General features: G+C 39.5%; 1 protein-coding gene across 4 annotated transcripts in view; it reads right to left on the bottom strand.

The window, feature by feature from the left end:
* Positions 1 to 20,941, bottom strand: part of KANK4 (KN motif and ankyrin repeat domains 4) — a 135,645-nt gene that overhangs the window by 33,504 nt on the left and 81,200 nt on the right. For all 4 annotated transcript variants that reach the window (XM_066597724.1, XM_066597723.1, XM_066597725.1 and 1 more), the window contains exons 6-7: positions 18,715 to 18,802; positions 2,040 to 2,259 (exon numbers count right to left, since the gene is read on the bottom strand). In XM_066597724.1, coding sequence (XP_066453821.1) covers positions 2,040 to 2,259; positions 18,715 to 18,802 — 308 coding nt within the window. The remainder of the gene's footprint in view (positions 1 to 2,039; positions 2,260 to 18,714; positions 18,803 to 20,941) is intronic.

The following is a 20,941-nucleotide window of genomic DNA, read 5'->3' as shown; positions in this document are numbered from 1 at the left end:
CACAGCAGTCATAGAAATGTCCGCTATCCCCAGTAATCACAGCAATGTCTCTCCTTTTCCTACAGCAGTTAATTACTTTCCCACACTAATCACGATAGGCCCATAATATAATCACAGCAGTGCCTGCCATTCACCAGTAGTCAGGGCAGGGACTTTCTATCCCCCTCTTCAGCAGTTCCAGCAATGGATTCACAGTAGTTTTAGCAGCCCACCCATGGGTGGTTTGGTTGCTGCAAAAAGCACACAAACCGCATTGGCAAAACCGCTTGCGTTTTTGTTGCATTTTACCACAAATGCGTTTTTTTGGGCAGTTTTTACCACAACTGAACCACCCTGGTGAATGGTCCTTAACCAAAGCTGTGCTTCTGCCTTTCCCACATTAGTCACGACTGCCCCCCAGCAGTCACAGCAGTGCCTTCCATCCCCCCAGTAGTCACAGCAGTGCCTTCCATCCCCCAGTAGTAACAGCAGTGCCTTCCATCCCCCAGTAGTCGCAGCAGTGCTTCAACCTCTCCCACAGTACTCACTGAAGTGCTCGCCCTTTCTCTATGACATTTTGATGAACCTGTAACCTATAAAGACTTGTCATGATTATCATTATTATAGCTGATAATTATACTCTGCGATCATTTTATGGGAAGCTGCACAATTCTTTTTGTTGTTAGCGTCTCTTCCATTGTTCTTTGGTTCTACAGCATGCGAGTCATGTAACACTGGGATGTATTTATCAGGTGGGCATTTTACAAGCGTGCCTAAAGCTGGGTTGTTCGCTTGCAGCTCAGACATGTTTTATATGACTTTTGTTGACTTTTTTCTATCACACACCCGGGGATAGCAGAGAATTGCAGAGCACCTCCAGCCAAACATAACCTTTATGTGCCGTCGCCGTGTACTAGTAGACAACAATCAATCTTAAAACACTCTAAAGTACCATGTGTGCAAAAAGTTTGCACCATGTTATCTGTCGCAGGTGATGGTGTCACAATGCAGGATTCAGGCTACGATGCAGCATATGGAGTAACCTAGGGGTACAGGAATTATTTGAAACAGCCTTGGATTTTTACTTTGAAAGGCCTAGGCACTATCTACCACTAGCTAAACATAAGAATAACCACCTTTAGGAGTCTCTCCCAAAGTTAAACACTCCTTTCCCACTAGTGACGTTAGCAATCTCTCCCAGAAAAATGACTTTGTCCATGAATGGGGGTGACAAAATCCTAGTACCAGCCAATCTCCCAGTGTGGCTCCATCCCATGTAGCAGGCATGCTGGCTAAGTCTTCGTACCCCTAGCAGTGTGCACACTTACAGTTAGTGTAGGGACCAGCCTCACTTACAGTTGCGTTGTATGTGAATTGCCATTACTATCAACTCAGGCTCGTCCCAAGTCAGATAAGCAACTCTACCACGCAGTTCTCCTCGAGCCAGGTCACAATCAATTTTCTCCACCAAGGTGTGGCCATACCATGGCTACTTTGTCCCTCTTGGTAGCAAGCAGTCTCTGGGTCCTTTGCTCAGCACTTTCTATGTTCTCACAACAGCCCCTCTCAAATCCAGGAGTCCAGGCTCCTACTGCCCTTTCCAGTCACTCTCTAGCAGTAGCTCTTCTGCAGACTGCTGCACCTTTCCTAACAGCGCTCCCAGCAGCAGCTCCATTCACTATAACAGTCCCTGCGCTCTTTTCAGTGGCAGAGCAGAAAAATTGTACCTTTTTATAGAGCACCGGTCATGCAGAGAACATTTGGGCTCATCCTCTGAAGGAAGAAGGCTCTACTCGTCTGCAGTAAGTGAGGGGAGTAGGGTACCGCTCACCCCTCTTACATTATCCATACTTAATGGAGAAGGGCGGTGCTTAACATAAGGGGTTCCGCCTTTAAGGATAAGGTCACATTTTATAAAAATTAGTGCATCTGAGTTCATACGTGTGACACAATGTTGAATTGCAGAGTTCACTGGAAATTGTAGATGTCACAATCTGCCAAAGTTGTTACCCAGGGGAATCAAATCATGATACAATGTAGCAAAATGAAGCGTTCCTCACCTGTGTCCAGAAGGAACTTAACGATTCTAAAGTTGGAATGGGACACGCTGTAATGAAGGGCGGTATTCCCGTTCTCATCAGCGATATTGACAACCGTCTGCAATAGCTCTGGACTGATCGATCTGAATTCCTCAAGATAAACAGCAACCAGATCCGGGGACGACGTCTTCTGGCTGGAGACTCGGAACCACTCTTGGCAGACGGTGTATAATGTTTGTCTCTACAACAGCAGAAAAGTTATGATTAGTTACCGGCTCTGGCCAAAGAGTGATGTCTATCTCCAAACAATCCTAATGTAACCACAAGTGAGAAGTAACCGCAACTCCATGTTCTAAGAGATTCCATATAAATCAAACGTTTATTGGAAACGTGGAACATCTCCCTCCAAAGCGAATTCAGTTGTTTACATTGTAACAGATCTCTGCGAGGATCAGATATAAGAGGGATGTGATGAGGTCATAACAGCAACTTGGACCCGATTCTAGACTGGACCGCTGAGATGAACTTAAAGGAAAACTATAGGAAAAGTAAGAATAACTCAGGACCCGAAGGGACCTTTAACACGGAACTGAATTGTCTCACAACTAGAGATGAGCGAGCGTACTCGTCCGAGCTTGATGCTCGTTCGAGTATTAGGGTGTTCGAGATGCTCGTTACTCGAGACGAGCACCACGCGATGTTCGAGTCACTTTCATTTTCTTCCCTGAGAAATTTGCGCGCTTTTCTGGCCAATAGAAAGACAGGGAAGGCATTACAACTTCCTCCTGTGATGTTCCAGCCCTATACCATCCCCCTGCAGTGAGTGGCTGGCGAGATCAGGTGTCACCCGAGTATTAAAATCTGCCCGCCCGCGGCTGGCCACATATGCATTCTGACAGAGATCAGGGACAGTGCTGCTGATGCCGGAGCTGCTATAGGGAGAGTGTTAGGAGTTATTTTAGGCTTCAAGAACCCCAACGGTCCTTCTTAGGCCATAGTCAGAAATCGCAGATCGCACCTATCTGCGATCTGCGATTTCTGTTCTCTTCTCTATATGCGCTCAATGGGGCCGGTGGCAGCAGCGCAGACCCCATTGAGAGCATATAGAAGACAAATCATTCTTCTCTGCCACAGCTGTAACAGCTGTGGCAGAGAAGAACTATGTTTGCCCATTGAATTCAATGGAGCCGGCAATACAGCAGGTTCCACTGAAAGCAATGGGCTGCCGGCGTGCGCGGGATGAATTGAAGTTGCCCTTCCCGACAATTCATCCCGCGCACGCCGGCAGCCCATTGCTTTCAGTGGAACCGGCTATAAGCATGTAACCCAGGAGAAGTGGCAGCGGAGTGTCATGCAGGCAGTGATTGTGCTTTGTTGGAGGTAGTGTGGTGCTTAGCTAAGGTATGCATTGCTAATGAGGGCTTTTCAGAAGTAAAAATTGTTGGGAGGGGGGGGGCCCACTCTTGCCGCTATTGTGGCTTAATAGTGGGACCTGGGAACTTGAGATGCAGCCCAACATGTAGCCCCTCGCCTGCCCTATCCGTTGCGGTTTTTCCCTAGCCTACCATCAAGGCGACGGGTTATTCTCTCTACTATGCTCCTGCTGGAGCTCTTTTTTTCTTTTGGATTAGGGCACTAATTATTACCTGAGGGCGCTCTGAACTAACTTGGCCTTAAAATCTACTATTGAGATTTGGGATACAGATTTTGCTGCATTCCCTTGGTCCATTATTATAAAGAAGAAGCACTTGTCTTGTTGGTATACAACTAAGACTGGGGTTAAAAGACACACATTGTTGTCTTCCCCCATAGTGCTTCAATCTTCTTTATGTTAGTGTCAGGTTGCTGCATACCTCTATTTGCATGACTATTGTGTCATGGTCCCTCAAATCTAGAAGTAGCCCTCTGAGCTTCACTAGAAGAGCAGGAGCTATTTGCATTTATAGCTAGGATTTATCTCCTTGGATTTTTAAAATAGGTCACCGAATTATCTTGAGTTACCTGTTTTGCTTTATAATTAGAGCTGAGATCTCATCGTTTACTTTTGTTTGTAAACCTATTATGATACTCTGGCAGTATATCCAACCTTGTCATCTTAAATCCTTGAGTACTATATCTCCTGATGATCCACAAAGACCGTGTGGTGAAACGCGTAGAGTCTAAAGTACCATTTTTACGTATCAACTATTAAAAGCAGATACCATCACTGCACCATTATCCTATAGCTGTTTTCAGCAAATAGAGGAGAAAGTACAACAGTATATATATTCTCTCCTGGCTACCTACAGTCTTGAATCCGATACCTGGAGAAATTACACTCCTACTACAATATATCGAGTTCTAACCGACCCGAAGTGGCTCTGTTATAGATCGTGTATCTTGGGTGCTCCATAAAGTATCAGTGTCTGGTATCGTGTTACAGCACCCTATTAAAGATCATCCATATAGGACCTACAGAATCTATTGTCCTATGTGGATCAGAAAATAGACACTCACCAGACACGATTTCTATAGGGGCCGTTTGGGAATTAAAGAACCCAAGGGATCTCAATAGGCTCATACATAATTATAATCAAAAGAGCCTTTATAATCTTCTTTCTTGTACCTTTGGGTTCTTGTTTGATCTTTGTCTCAGTGGAGTGTCTGTCAATTTAGACAAAAATTACCCATTGAGTGTCATAATCCAGGTTACCACAGGTACCACGACTATCAATAAGTGGTCTACTATACCTGGTCTATGCATGTTTGTCAGTGTTGTGCCCTTATTTTCGCATTTTTTAATCTTATCTTAATAAAATTATAGTTTTAGTATAAGTCACGTCTGTGAATTGGGCCTTATTCTATTAGTTTGACTTTAACTGCCTACCTTCTGAGAATTCGGCTATAAGCATGTAACCCAGGAGAAGTGGCAGCGGAGTGTCATGCAGGCAGTGATTGTGCTTTGTTGGAGGTAGTGTGGTGCTTAGCTAAGGTATGCATTGCTAATGAGGGCTTTTCAGAAGTAAAAATTGTTGGGAGGGGGGGGGCCCACTCTTGCCGCTATTGTGGCTTAATAGTGGGACCTGGGAACTTGAGATGCAGCCCAACATGTAGCCCCTCGCCTGCCCTATCCGTTGCGGTGTCGTTCCCATCACTTTCTTGAATTGCCCAGATTTTCACAAATGAAAACCTTAGCGAGCATCGGCGATATACAAAAATGCTCGAGTCGCCCATTGACTTCAATGGGGTTCGTTACTCGAAACGAACCCTCGAGCATCGCAATAATTTCGTCCCGAGTAACGAGCACCCGAGCATTTTGGTGCTCGCTCATCTCTACTCACAACCATTTGCTGCTGTGGAAATCCACACCGAAATCCACGGGTCTCAATGCAGATTTTGATGAGGAATTGATAGCAGAATTAAAGCGACCTTTTGGTTTTGGGTCAAAATTCAGTCCCAAAGAGGAGGGAAGTGGGATGTATTGCCTGCAGTTGGTTTTTCTGTGTCATTAATCCCATCCACTGGTTATGGGTCCTGTTTTTGGTCGTCCAAGATAGCCGACACAATCTTCAGACTACCTAATTCTACATCACATTGGTAGTGTTAGACTATTAATGCACTATACCAGCTCTCTGATTGGCCAGAGTTGCGCATGTGATCAGCACTGGCCAATCAGAGAGCAGTCTGCAATAGGCACTAGACAATTGCTGCAGCCATCTAGGGCAACTGAAAACAGGGCCTAAAAGTGGCGGATCGGAAGAGTGGCAAAGAAGAACTTCTGCAGGTAATCAACCCCCTGGGACAGAATTTTGTCCTGAAACTGGATGGTTGCTTTCAGGTATTATCAATTCTGTATTGAAATCTGCACAGCAGACGTGGATTTTGGTGCAGAATATTCGCATAATGACACATTCTGCTACATGTTGCGGAACAATGCCATCTATGCGAAAGGTCAATAAGGGCCCATTCACACGGGCACATTTTCTGTTTGACGTTGTCCTTATTTTTTTACTGACCAATTACAGACAGCACACCGACCCATTGAATTTAATTGTTATAGTCAGACGTGTTTTTTACGTGGACCGATGTTGACTGTTAAAAAAATGCAGCATGTCCTATTTTGGTTCATATTCGTGGACGAGAATCGCCCATTAAAGACTATGGGTGTGTTAAAAAAAACACGTGAACAAGCATTAGCATATGTGTTCACTGCAGGGGTTTTTTGCACACCATTTTCTGTGGATTGAGACAAAGCTGACATTTCTTGGGCCTTCGTGCATTTCTTATTGTGCGTGTGAAAAGTGGCTTATGCATGGATGCAACATGGACATAAAAAAGCAGAAATACATATAACGCACATACACACGCAGACCATTTTGTATTGACAAAAACTGCATACGCTCGTATGAACGAGCCCCCAGATTGTGTTCACTTGGCCCGAGGACTGTCAGATGCAGGTCAGATTTTTCTGATGTGGATCTGACATATTAATTCATGGCAGAGCTTTAAGGCTGAGCCTCAGAGTTCTTGTGGCCCAGTCAAATGGAGTAAATCCTCGTTCGGCTGCTCAATGCAGTTTGCACACCAAGAATTGACATACTGGGGGGAAGGGGGGGGGGATTTACTAAGACCGACATTTCTAACACTGATCTTAGTACAATTTTCCCCGGAGCATGGTGCACCTAATGAAAAGCCTCGCCCACTTGTTCACAGGGCTGGCAGAGACCGAAGAAAAGTTTCAAACTTAAAAAAAAAACACTTGCGCAAAAATTTGCGACTTGTTTTCACCATAAGCTAGAGTAAATAGGTTTATAAAGGTTCCCCATTGACTCTTTTTCCACGATGCAGATTTCAAAATCGGCACCATATGAACAATGGTGAGGATTACCACAGCAGTCAATAGAATGCTAAAATGGGGCAGATTTTGTTGCACCTAAATTGCACCATGTGAACGGGGACTAATAAATAATTTCTAATCAGTATGCAAACGGGGAAAATGCCTCCACAGCAGCTGAACCACGGTGTTCTGGAGCGTTACTGTTTCTTCTTGTGGAGAGCACTATGAGAGTAAAGGGAATCTTGTAGACAATGCAATGACCCCTGGGAAAAAGCTATGCAAATAGTGGAAAAATGCCTCCACAGCACCACCTCTTGGAAAGTAGCATTACATGGCCTAAAAGGCGCATTAACACCCTCGTGTTGCTCTCCACATGGAATAATAGTACCCCTCCAACCCAAACCAATAACATCTCACCCAGCCATCCAGAACACTTCTCTGCCCAGATGAGGGGCAAGAACTCTGAAACAGCTGTTTGCAGATTAATGTTTTTTCATATGGAGAAGACTCTGGTTTGGCTTATGTCCTTAGTCAGGTTAAGAGGTTGAACATTGGTTTATAAGAAAGCTGTCTTCCAATAGGTGGCACTGCGCAGGCATTTTTTCCCAGGGAGCATTGCATGGCCTGTAATACTCCCTATGCCCCCGTGGAGCTGTCCCCAAGAAAAAACAGTAACCTTACTAATCCGTGTTCTGCATATATTTTAGCAAACCTATCCAATGAGGGACTAGATCTGGTCTGCTGAAGATAGTCCAAGATCTTCATCTGTCGTCCTTCTAAAATTGGAAATTAATATTTTGCAATATAAACTGGTGTGCTCAGTGACTTAAACGAGAAATCTGTCCTCTATTATCTTCAGACATTGAGAGAAGTCCAAAGATCATATTGGTGGAGTCCAAAACTCTTCAGAAGAGGCTTCCAACAAATAAAGGGTCCATCCCAATCAATAGAGCTCTTTAACAGTATAATGTTGTGTCAGTGGCTTCTCTCGCGCTTCCCCTCCTTTTTACGAGTCCCCCAACTGGTATTCCAACACCACCTCTAGAGGTGCGTACACTATCCTATCAAAATTTATTGGACACCTGAGCAAGAATGGAAAATAGGTTTTATTTCCATATTTCAATACTTGAATTTTGGATAACTCGGGAAGACCTGAAAAGACTCAGACCTCAAGGGTGGATTTCAGAAAGGCAGATTTTACTGGACTCAGAAAGAGGGTAAGAAGAATCCAATGGCTGGATGTTCTTAAGGGCAGAAATGTCCAAGAAGAATGGGAAGCATTTAAAGAGTCCAGGATGGATGAACACAGAACTTGCAGACATGTTAAAAAGGAAGAAAAATATGTTTATCAAATGGAAAGAGGGGGGAATGGCTAAAGAAGAATATAATGCGGTCTGCAGAAACTGTAGGGCAAGTGTCAGAAAAGCTAAAGCTAATAATGAATTGAGGCTTGCAACAGAGGCCAAAAGCAATAACAAAGGATTTGGGGTGTGTCAAAAGCAAAAGAAAAGTCAAAGATGCTATTGGATGCTTACAAGATGAAAATGGTGAATTGTCTGGGATGATTTAGTGAATCCTGCATTGAGTAGGGGGTTGGACTAACTCCATCATTCTATGATACTATGAGTTAGTTGGGCTCCTTTGGCCCTAATGACACCAGATACTCTCCGTGGCATACTTTCTACTAATATCTAATACACTTCAGCTGGTATTTCCCTGAATTCATCCTGTAAACGTCTGGTGGGTTCTCTCATAGAAGATGCATCGGCTTGTCTACAGTGGTGCAAGGAGTGTCATCATTGGATAGTTGAAGAATAGAAGAATGTTCTATGGATTGACGAATCGCGCTACTCCATCTTCACATCAGATGGATGTACCTGAGTGTGGAGGATCCTGTGGAACCCCTTTTACTTGAGTATGTTGTGCCAACAGTTAAGTACAGTGGAGGTTCTTTTATGGTCTGTGGATGTTTACATGAGATGATCTCGGTCGGTGGCAAGAACCACGAATATGGAGGTGTACCTTGACACTATAGACAATAATGTGCTGCTCATAATGTAACAGTATTCTGGGAATGGTCATCAATACTTTCAACGAGACAACGTGCTTTGTCACAAATCCAACACTGTGTTACGTTGGTTTAAGGATAGCAATGTTTCAGGATTGGGCTGGCTGCACTGAGTCTCGACCTGAACCCTACTGCACATCTTTGAAGAAAAACTGGAACGTCGTATTGGGAAATATGAACAGGATCCATCTTGTTTGAGAGAACTCACCAGATGTTTACAGGATGAATGGAGGGAACTGCCAGCTGAAGTTTATCATGTTGGAAAGTATGTCATGGAGAGCATCTGATGTCATTAGGGCCAAAGGAGCCCCACTAAGTATTAACTAATTTTGATTCCTGCGCAGATGCCCAAACTGGTGGCCGAGTGACCTTCTATACTGATATGATCTTCTGAATATGCATCTCTGTGGACATTGTTGGGTGGATTTCCTCTTTAAAGGAGTTGTCCCGCGAAAGCAAGTGGGGGTATACACTTCTGTATGGCCATATTAATGCACTTTGTAATATACATCGTGCATTAAATATGAGCCAAACAGAAGTTATTCACTTACCTGCTCCGTTGCTAGCGTCCTCGTTTCCATGGTGCCGTCTAATTTCAGCATCTAATCTCCCGATTAGATGCGCTTGCGCAGTCCGGTCTTCTCCCTTCTGAATGGGGCCGCTCGTGCCGGAGAGCTGCTCCTCGTAGCTCCGCCCCGTCACGTGTGCCGATTCCAGCCAATCAGGAGGCTGGAATCGGCAATGGAACGCACAGAGCCCACGGTGCACCATGGGAGAAGACCTGCGGTCCACCGTGGGTGAAGATCCCGGCAGCCATCTTCACCAGGTAAGTAAGAAGTCACCGGAGCGCGGGGATTCGGGTAAGTACTATCCGGTTTTTTTTTTTAAACCCCTGCATCAGGTTTGTCTCGTGCCGAACGGGGGGGGGGGGGGGGGGGGGCTATTGAAAAAAAAAAAAAAAACCGCTTCGGCGTGGGACAACCCCTTTAAGTGATTGTCCCCTTAGGACAGTATCCTTTACCACAGTAAGTGCTGATTAGCTATTCATAGGCATTTTACTGCTGCTTCAAAGACACTGTGCCAAAAAATGCACTATGACCGATTTGTGAATAAACCTTCATCTGTTGAATATTGTGGCTTTTCCAAAATGGGCGATGCTACAGAACAACTACACACAGAGGGAAAGTCTGGACAAGAACTAAATAATCTCAATTGCAAATCACTCGGCTCATAACATTAGTGTTGACTGGTTTAATGAAGACAGATTGTTATATTGTACTGTGATCACACAGAAACAACCGAGAATTAGCAAACTGATAAAACTGGTCTAGTGTTAAATAATAAAACCGCAGCACATTCTGTATCTTCTGTGTGCTGCATAGAAAGAGTATTACATGGCAATTCTCACCCTCGGTATTAATTAAATAGTCTCTCAGGAGATGACGGCACTTCTGTCTCGTTATGAGTGTAATGAGGACCTCAGCATGAAAGGTTATTTATAGAAAGATTGTCGGTAATCTTATGAACTCAGAGAACAGAGAAATAATTAGTACTTAGTAGAAAATTCCTCCAAATCCATAATTTCATCCGGAGTATTATAGTAGTTATATTGTTGTACATAGGGGGCAGTATTATAGTAGTTATATTGTTGTACATAGGGGGCAGCATTATAGCAGTTATATTCTTGTACATAGGAGGCAGTATTATAGTAGTTATATTCTTGTACATAGGGGGCAGTATTATAGTAGTTATATTCTTGTACATAGGGGCAGTATTATAGTAGATATATTCTTTTACATAGGGGGCAGTATTATAGTAGTTATATTCTTGTACATAGGAGGCAGTATTATAGTAGTTATATTCTTATACATAGGAGGACAGTATTATAGTAGTTATATTCTTGTACATAGGGGTCAGTATTATAGTAGTTATATTCTTGTACATAGGGGGCAGTATTATAGTAGTTATATTCTTGTACATAGGAGGCAGTATTATAGTAGTTATATTCTTATACATAGGAGGCAGTATTATTGTAGTTATATTCTTGTACATAGGGGGCAGTATTATAGTAGTTATATACTTGTACATAGGGGGCATTATTATATTAGTTATATTCTTGTACATAGGGGGCAGTATTATAGTAGTTATATTCTTGTACATAGAAAGTAGTATTATAGTAGTTATATTCTTGTACATAGGAGGCAGTATTATAGTAGTTATATTCTTGTACATAGGAGGCAGTATTATAGTAGTTATATTCTTGTACATAGGAGGCAGTATTATAGTAGTTATAGTCTTGTACATAGGAGGCAGTATTATAGTAGTTATAGTCTTGTACATGGAGGGCAGTATTATAGTAGTTATATTCTTGTACATAGGGGGCAGTATTATAGTAGTTATATTCTTGTACATAGGGGCAGTATTATAGTAGTTATATTCTTGTACATAGGGGGCAGTATTATAGTAGTTATATTCTTGTACATAGGAGGCAGTATTATAGTAGTTATATTTTTGTACATAGGGGGCAGTATTATAGTAGTTATATTCTTGTACATAGGAGGCAGTATTATAGTAGTTATATTCTTGTACATAGGAGGCAGTATTATAGTAGTTATAGTCTTGTACATGGAGGGCAGTATTATAGTAGTTATATTCTTGTACATAGGGGGTAGTATTATAGTAGTTATATTCTTGTACATAGGGGGCAGTATTATAGTAGTTATATTCTTGTACATAGGGGGCAGTATTATAGTAGTTATATTCTTGTACATAGGAGGCAGTATTATAGTAGTTATATTTTTGTACATAGGGGGCAGTATTATAGTAGTTATATTCTTGTACATAGGAGGCAGTATTATAGTAGTTATATTCTTGTACATAGGAGGCAGTATTATAGTAGTTATAGTCTTGTACATGGAGGGCAGTATTATAGTAGTTATATTCTTGTACATAGGGGGCAGTATTATAGTAGTTATATTCTTGTACATAGGGGGCAGTATTATAGTAGTTATATTCTTGTACATAGGGGGCAGTATTATAGTAGTTATATTCTTGTACATAGGAGGCAGTATTATAGTAGTTATATTCTTGTACATAGGAGGCAGTATTATAGTAGTTATATTCTTGTACATAGGGGGCAGTATTATAGTAGTTATATACTTGTACATAGGGGGCAGTATTATAGTAGTTATATACTTGTACATAGGGGGCAGTATTATAGTAGTTATATTCTTGTACATAGGGGGCAGTATTATAGTAGTTATATTCTTGTACATAGGAGGCAGTATTATAGTAGTTATATTTTTGTACATAGGGGGCAGTATTCTAATAGTTATACTTTTGTACATAGGGTGTAGTATTATAGTAGTTATATTCTTGTATATAGGGGCAGTATTATAGTAGTTATATTCTTGTACATGGCGGGGCAGTATTATAGTAGTTATATTCTTGTACATAGAGGGAAGTATTATAGCAGTTATATTCATGTACATGGGGGCAGTATTATAGTAGTTATATTCTTGTACATAGGGGGCAGTATTATAGTAGTTATATTCTTGTACATAGGAGGTAGTATTATAGTAGTTCTATTCTTGTACATAGGAGCACTATTATAGTAGTTATATTCCTTGTACATTAGGGTGTAGTATTATAGTAGTTATATTCTTGTACATAGGAGCAGTATTATGGTAGTTATATTCTTGTACATAGTGGGTAGTATTATAGTAGTTATATTCTTGAAAATAGGGGGCAGTATTATAGTAGTTATATTCTTGTACATAGGAGCAGTATTATGGTAGTTATATTCTTGTACATAGTGGGTAGTATTATAGTAGTTATATTCTTGTACATAGGGGGCAGTATTATAGTAGTTATATTCTTGTACATAGTGGGTAGTATTATAGTAGTTATATTCTTGTACATAGGAGGCAGTATTATAGTAGTTATATTCTTGTACATAGGAGGCAATATTATAGTAGTTATATTCTTGAACATAGGAGGCAGTATTATAGTAGTTATATTCTTGTACATAGGGGGCAGTATTATAGTAGTTATATTCTTGTACATAGGAGTAGTATTATAGTAGTTATATTCTTGTACATAGGAGGCAGTATTATAGTAGTTATATTCTTGTACATAGGGGGCAGTATTATAGTAGTTATATTCTTGTACATAGGGGGCAGTATTATAGTAGTTATATTCTTGTACATAGGAGGCAGTATTATAGTAGTTATATTCTTGTACATAGGAGGCAGTATTATAGTAGTTATATTCTTGTACATAGGAGTAGTATTATAGTAGTTATATTCTTGTACATAGGAGGCAGTATTATAGTAGTTATATTCTTGTACATAGGGGGCAGTATTATAGTAGTTATATTCTTGTACATAGAAGCAGTATTATAGTAGTTATATTCTTGTACATAGGAGGCAGTATTATAGTAGTTATATTCTTGTACATAGGAGGCAGTATTATAGTAGTTATATTCTTGTACATAGGGGACAGTATTATAGTAGTTATATTCTTGTACATAGGGGGCAGTATTATAGTAGTTATATTCTTGTACATAGAGGGTAGTATTATATTAGTTATATTCTTGTACATGGGGGCAGTATTATAGTAGTTATATTCCTGTACATAGGGAGCAGTATTATAGTAGTTATATTCTTGTACATAGGAGGCAGTATTATAGTAGTTATATTCCTGTACATAGGGAGCAGTATTATAGTAGTTATATTCTTGTACATAGGGGGCAGTATTATAGTAGTTATATTCCTGTACATAGGGGGCAGCATTATAGTAGTTATATTCTTGTACATAGAGGGTAGTATTATATTAGTTATATTCTTGTACATAGAGGGTAGTATTATATTAGTTATATTCTTGTACATAGGGGGCAGTATTATAGTAGTTATATTCTTGTTCATAGGAGGCAGTATTATAGTAGTTATATTCCTGTACATAGGGAGCAGTATTATACTAGTTATATTCTTGTACATAGGAGTCAGTATTATACTAGTTATATTCTTGTACAGAAGGATAGTATTATAGTAGTTATACTCTTGTACATAGGGGGCAGTATTATAGTAGTTCTATTCTTGTATATAGGGGGCAGTCTTATAGTAGTTATATTCTTGTACATAGGGGGTAGTATTATAGTAGTTATATTCTTGTACATAGGGGGTAGTATTATAGTAGTTATATTCTTGTATATAGGGGGCAGTATTATAGTAGTTATATTCTTGTATATAGGGGGCAGTATTATAGTAGTTATATTCTTGTATATAGGGGGCAGTATTATAGTAGTTATATTCTTGTACATAGGGGGCAGTATTATAGTAGTTATATTCTTGTATATAGGGGGCAGTATTATTATAGTTATATTCTTGTACATAGGGGGCAGTATTATAGTAGTTATATTCTTGTACATAGGAGCAGTATTATAGTAGTTATATTCTTGTACATAGGGGGCAGTATTACAGTAGTTATATTCATGTACATAGGGGGCAGTATTATAATAGTTATATTCTTGTACAGAAAAAGGCCGTATTATAGAAGTTATATTCTTGTACATAGGGGCAGTATTATAGTAGTTATATTCTGGTACATAGGAGGTAGTATTATAGTAGTTATATTCTTGTACATAGGGGGCAGTATTATAGTAGTTATATTCTTGTATATAAAGCGCTGCGGAATAAGTTGGCGCTATACAAATAAAGATTATTATTATTATTGTATATAGGGGGCAGTATTATAGTAGTTATATTCCTGTACATAGGGGGTGCAGTATTATAGTAGTTATATTCTTGTACATAGGGGGCAGTATTATAGTAGTTATATTCTGGTACATAGGGGGCAGTATTATAGTAGTTATATTCCTGTACATAGGGGGGGCAGTATTATAGTAGTTATATTCTTGTACATAGGGGGCAGTATTAGAGTAGTTATATTCTTGTACATAGGAGGCAGTATTATAGTAGTTATATTCTTCTACATAGGGTCAGTATTATAGTAGTTATATTCTTGTACATAGGGGGCAGTATTATAGTAGTTATATTCTTGTACATAGGGGGTAGTATTATAGTAGTTATATTCTTGTATATAGGGGGCAGTATTATAGTAGTTATATTCTTGTATATAGGGGGCAGTATTATAGTAGTTATATTCTTGTACATAGGGGGCAGTATTATAGTAGTTATATTCTTGTACATAGGGGGCAGTATTATAGTAGTTATATTCTTGTATATAGGGGGCAGTATTATTATAGTTATATTCTTGTACATAGGGGGCAGTATTATAGTAGTTATATTCTTGTACATAGGAGCAGTATTATAGTAGTTATATTCTTGTACATAGGGGGCAGTATTACAGTAGTTATATTCATGTACATAGGGGGCAGTATTATAATAGTTATATTCTTGTACAGAAAAAGGCCGTATTATAGAAGTTATATTCTTGTACATAGGGGCAGTATTATAGTAGTTATATTCTGGTACATAGGGAGCAGTATTATACTAGTTATATTCTTGTACATAGGAGTCAGTATTATACTAGTTATATTCTTGTACAGAAGGATAGTATTATAGTAGTTATATTCTTGTACATAGGGGGCAGTATTATAGTAGTTCTATTCTTGTATATAGGGGGCAGTCTTATAGTAGTTATATTCTTGTACATAGGGGGTAGTATTATAGTAGTTATATTCTTGTACATAGGGGGTAGTATTATAGTAGTTATATTCTTGTATATAGGGGGCAGTATTATAGTAGTTATATTCTTGTATATAGGGGGCAGTATTATAGTAGTTATATTCTTGTATATAGGGGGCAGTATTATAGTAGTTATATTCTTGTACATAGGGGGCAGTATTATAGTAGTTATATTCTTGTATATAGGGGGCAGTATTATTATAGTTATATTCTTGTACATAGGGGGCAGTATTATAGTAGTTATATTCTTGTACATAGGAGCAGTATTATAGTAGTTATATTCTTGTACATAGGGGGCAGTATTACAGTAGTTATATTCATGTACATAGGGGGCAGTATTATAATAGTTATATTCTTGTACAGAAAAAGGCCGTATTATAGAAGTTATATTCTTGTACATAGGGGCAGTATTATAGTAGTTATATTCTGGTACATAGGAGGTAGTATTATAGTAGTTATATTCTTGTACATAGGGGGCAGTATTATAGTAGTTATATTCTTGTATATAAAGCGCTGCGGAATAAGTTGGCGCTATACAAATAAAGATTATTATTATTATTGTATATAGGGGGCAGTATTATAGTAGTTATATTCCTGTACATAGGGGGTGCAGTATTATAGTAGTTATATTCTTGTACATAGGGGGCAGTATTATAGTAGTTATATTCTGGTACATAGGGGGCAGTATTATAGTAGTTATATTCCTGTACATAGGGGGGGCAGTATTATAGTAGTTATATTCTTGTACATAGGGGGCAGTATTAGAGTAGTTATATTCTTGTACATAGGAGGCAGTATTATAGTAGTTATATTCTTGTACATAGGGGGCAGTATTACAGTAGTTATATTCATGTACATAGGGGGCAGTATTATAATAGTTATATTCTTGTACAGAAAAAGGCCGTATTATAGAAGTTATATTCTTGTACATAGGGGCAGTATTATAGTAGTTATATTCTGGTACATAGGGAGCAGTATTATAGTAGTTATATTCCTGTACATAGGGGGGGCAGTATTATAGTAGTTATATTCTTGTACATAGGGGGCAGTATTAGAGTAGTTATATTCTTGTACATAGGAGGCAGTATTATAGTAGTTATATTCTTCTACATAGGGTCAGTATTATAGTAGTTATATTCTTGTACATAGGGGGCAGTATTATAGTAGTTATATTCTTGTACATAGGGGGTAGTATTATAGTAGTTATATTCTTGTATATAGGGGGCAGTATTATAGTAGTTATATTCTTGTATATAGGGGGCAGTATTATAGTAGTTATATTCTTGTACATAGGGGGCAGTATTATAGTAGTTATATTCTTGTATATAGGGGGCAGTATTATTATAGTTATATTCTTGTACATAGGGGGCAGTATTATAGTAGTTATATTCTTGTACATAGGAGCAGTATTATAGTAGTTATATTCTTGTACATAGGGGGCAGTATTACAGTAGTTATATTCATGTACATAGGGGGCAGTATTATAATAGTTATATTCTTGTACAGAAAAAGGCCGTATTATAGAAGTTATATTCTTGTACATAGGGGCAGTATTATAGTAGTTATATTCTGGTACATAGGGAGCAGTATTATAGTAGTTATATTCCTGTACATAGGGGGGGCAGTATTATAGTAGTTATATTCTTGTACATAGGGGGCAGTATTAGAGTAGTTATATTCTTGTACATAGGAGGCAGTATTATAGTAGTTATATTCTTCTACATAGGGTCAGTATTATAGTAGTTATATTCTTGTACATAGGGAGCAGTATTATAGTAGTTATATTCTTGTACATAGGGGGTAGTATTATAGTAGTTATATTCTTGTATATAGGGGGCAGTATTATAGTAGTTATATTCTTGTATATAGGGGGCAGTATTATAGTAGTTATATTCTTGTACATAGGGGGCAGTATTATAGTAGTTATATTCTTGTATATAGGGGGCAGTATTATTATAGTTATATTCTTGTACATAGGGGGCAGTATTATAGTAGTTATATTCTTGTACATAGGAGCAGTATTATAGTAGTTATATTCTTGTACATAGGGGGCAGTATTACAGTAGTTATATTCATGTACATAGGGGGCAGTATTATAATAGTTATATTCTTGTACAGAAAAAGGCCGTATTATAGAAGTTATATTCTTGTACATAGGGGCAGTATTATATTAGTTATATTCTGGTACATAGGGGGCAGTATTATAGTAGTTATATTCTTGTATATAAAGCGCTGCGGAATAAGTTGGCGCTATACAAATAAAGATTATTATTATTATTGTATATAGGGGGCAGTATTATAGTAGTTATATTCCTGTACATAGGGGGGGCAGTATTATAGTAGTTATATTCTTGTACATAGGAGGCAGTATTATAGTAGTTATATTCTTGTACATAGGAGGCAGTATTATAGTAGTTATATTCTTGTACATAGAGGGCAGTATTATAGCAGTTATATTCTTGTACATAGGGGGCAGTATTATAGTAGTTATATTCTGGTACATAGGGGGCAGTATTATAGTAGTTATCTTCCTGTACATAGGGGGGGCAGTATTATAGTAGTTATATTCTTGTACATAGGGGGCAGTATTAGAGTAGTTATATTCTTGTACATAGGAGGCAGTATTATAGTAGTTATATTCTTGTACATATGGGGTAGTATTATAGTAGTTATATTCTTGTACATAGGGGGCTGTATTATAGTAGCTATTTTCTTGTACATAGGAGCAGTATTATTGTAGTTACACTCTCTTATTCACAGCATAGCTGTATGTGCTGCTCTTAAATAGAGTTAAAAGAAGGTTCATAAAGGGCGCTGGTATTTTCAGCTTGTCATGAGAAAACCGCTAGAATATACCCTTACACTTGTTAAACATGATCACTAATCGTTTCTGACCTTTCTTCATGTTCAGATGAAATGCCCGTTTAGAGGAAATGCATCATTTTAGGAGATTAATTATAGTATAACTTCCAGTACCAGGCTCTTGTCTGTCAACTACAACATGTGCAGCTAACCCGGCGCTTTTTAATTAAAAGTCGAATCATTACACACGGCTGGGGGCAATGAGAACAAAGGGGAGAGTCAGAGCGGGAGGGGGAGCTGTACCAGCTTGTTGTCTGTGGTGGTCCTCAGTTCTGCAAGATGGTTGTTCAGTATGTGGCACTCGCTGCGGAATGTGTCCCCCACCGTACACCTGTGTGGAGAGAGTAGGACAATGTTGAGTTTTTTAGTCTTTAAAGACTCATCTTACATCATGAAAATCGATTCATCATACATTTTAACAGCTGAGAATTTGCTACAATTGTATCCAGTTTAGACAAGCCTCTGTGATCTAAAAAGCCAGGACTCCAGACTGATTCATCTTACCTACACTCAGGGGAGTAGTAAAGGACCCCACCCCATCTCAGATACAGCAGTCAACTCTATATATGGTAGTATATGGTACCTCTAAATACTGCAGTCACCATATAATATTCAGATACCAGCTCTGCATAGTGATAGTAATTACAGTTCAATTACCTCCAATGATCACAGGTGACATTTTCTCTGATTAGAGTCACTCACTTTCCCCTTTCTTCTTTCTTGGGACGCAGACCGCCATGACTACCACTTCTAGCCCTGACTTATCTCTCGACATTCTCCCCATCCTACCACTATCTCCAATGCCCTTCTCAGTGCCCACATAGTACTAGTATCTCAATTTGTGCCCCCTACAGTAATAATGCCCCCCTGGCCCTGCTCCTCCCACAACTTCAAATTCTGCCATAAATAGCATGTGACCACTGAAGCTTGTGCCATAATGAACGCCACATGAGCGCTGGAGCAATTACCTGGTTCTGAGGACCCGACCAGCTGCGATGGATTTTGGGGTACATCTGCTTTAGTTTATAATTTTGTGCCCTCACCTGCCACTTTAACAAATTTCAGAAAACCCCTTTAAAGGGTGTACAGGAGCCGAAAAAACATGGCTGCGGTCTTCCAGAAACAGCGCCACTTTTGTCCGCAGGCTAAGTCTGGGATTGAAGCAATGTGATACAACACACCGCCTATGGATGAGAGTAGCTCCATTTCTAACCCTATCCAACCACTTTTACACAACTCGTCCCAGCATCAATGGAGTACATCTATTTACATGCAGGAGAAGCACAAAAAGCTTGAGGGGTTATTTAAAACTATGAAAATCATAAGAATACAGAATTTAGCTCCATTTTGCCCTGAACATTCTGCACGCTGTATAATGGTCAATGGTAGCGCAGCAGGGGAAGTCCGGCTGAAGACACGGACAATGCAGGAAAGCACCCGGTGGATCGCAGTCAGGGATCGCAGTCAGGGATCGCAGTCAGGGATCGCAGTCAGGGATCGCAGTCAGGGATCGCAGTCATGTCATTTTGTCTTGCTTTTCTTGGAAAGAACAAGCATCGATATGTAAGAGAGTCCTCACGGGCTAATTACTGGAAAGAACCCAAGAATTTTTGGCAATCAAAAAAAAAAAAAGACTTAATCAATTCATTTACCGTAAGAATCTGTGTTATCTCTGGTCCCGTCGGCTCACCATATAATAACTGCTTTTAAATTACTATGATAATTATTCGCTAATTATAAAGCGCCAATGACACTTTAATGGCTCTGGGCACCTGTACTTTGCAAACAGTTTTGATTGCTTAAAAGAAAATCCTACCACCTTATGTATGCAGCTCCCATGCAGGCCTATGCACCTCCACGAATTTAGTCAAATCCTGCAATCATGTATTATTCCAACCCCTCTGGAACGGGAGGATCGAAGAGCGCAGACTTAAGAATTTATACAGAATTCATGAAGGTTTATTAGGAAGTTCCAGATGTATATGGATGAGAGCAGGTTTGGGGCTGGGAATCCTTTAACAGGCCTGGAAAGTGATGGACCGGGAACAACGGTTGGGAAAGGAGCCGCCGCAGTCCATGACTCCTCAGGCTTGATAAAGGGCTCTCGGCCCGAAACGTTGCATCATCTCTGTACATCTGGAGATAGCTAATAAACCTTCAGGAATTGTGCATACAGTCTCTAGTGTGTGCTGTCCGATGTCTATGTTCTACTGTCTCTGAAGTCAATGAGAGTGTGACTTCTGGGTATTGCACAACACCTTTTACCACCATAGGGACTTATGTCTATTTCGCTCCCTCTGACTCCTGCTTCTTAGTAAAGGAGGGGATATTCTGGAGAAACACTAATCACATGGTCACCAGAAATGGAAAACATCCTGATGAAATGCAAAGACTAAAGATGAACTTACATGGGCAAACTTTAGGCTTGTGTAAATGTGTGAAAGATCAGCCGACGACTGAGCAAACTTGT

This window comes from Eleutherodactylus coqui, chromosome 3, assembly GCF_035609145.1.
Source record: "Eleutherodactylus coqui strain aEleCoq1 chromosome 3, aEleCoq1.hap1, whole genome shotgun sequence".
Taxonomy (NCBI): domain Eukaryota; kingdom Metazoa; phylum Chordata; class Amphibia; order Anura; family Eleutherodactylidae; genus Eleutherodactylus; species Eleutherodactylus coqui.
This window is presented reverse-complemented; position numbering and strand designations above follow the sequence as displayed.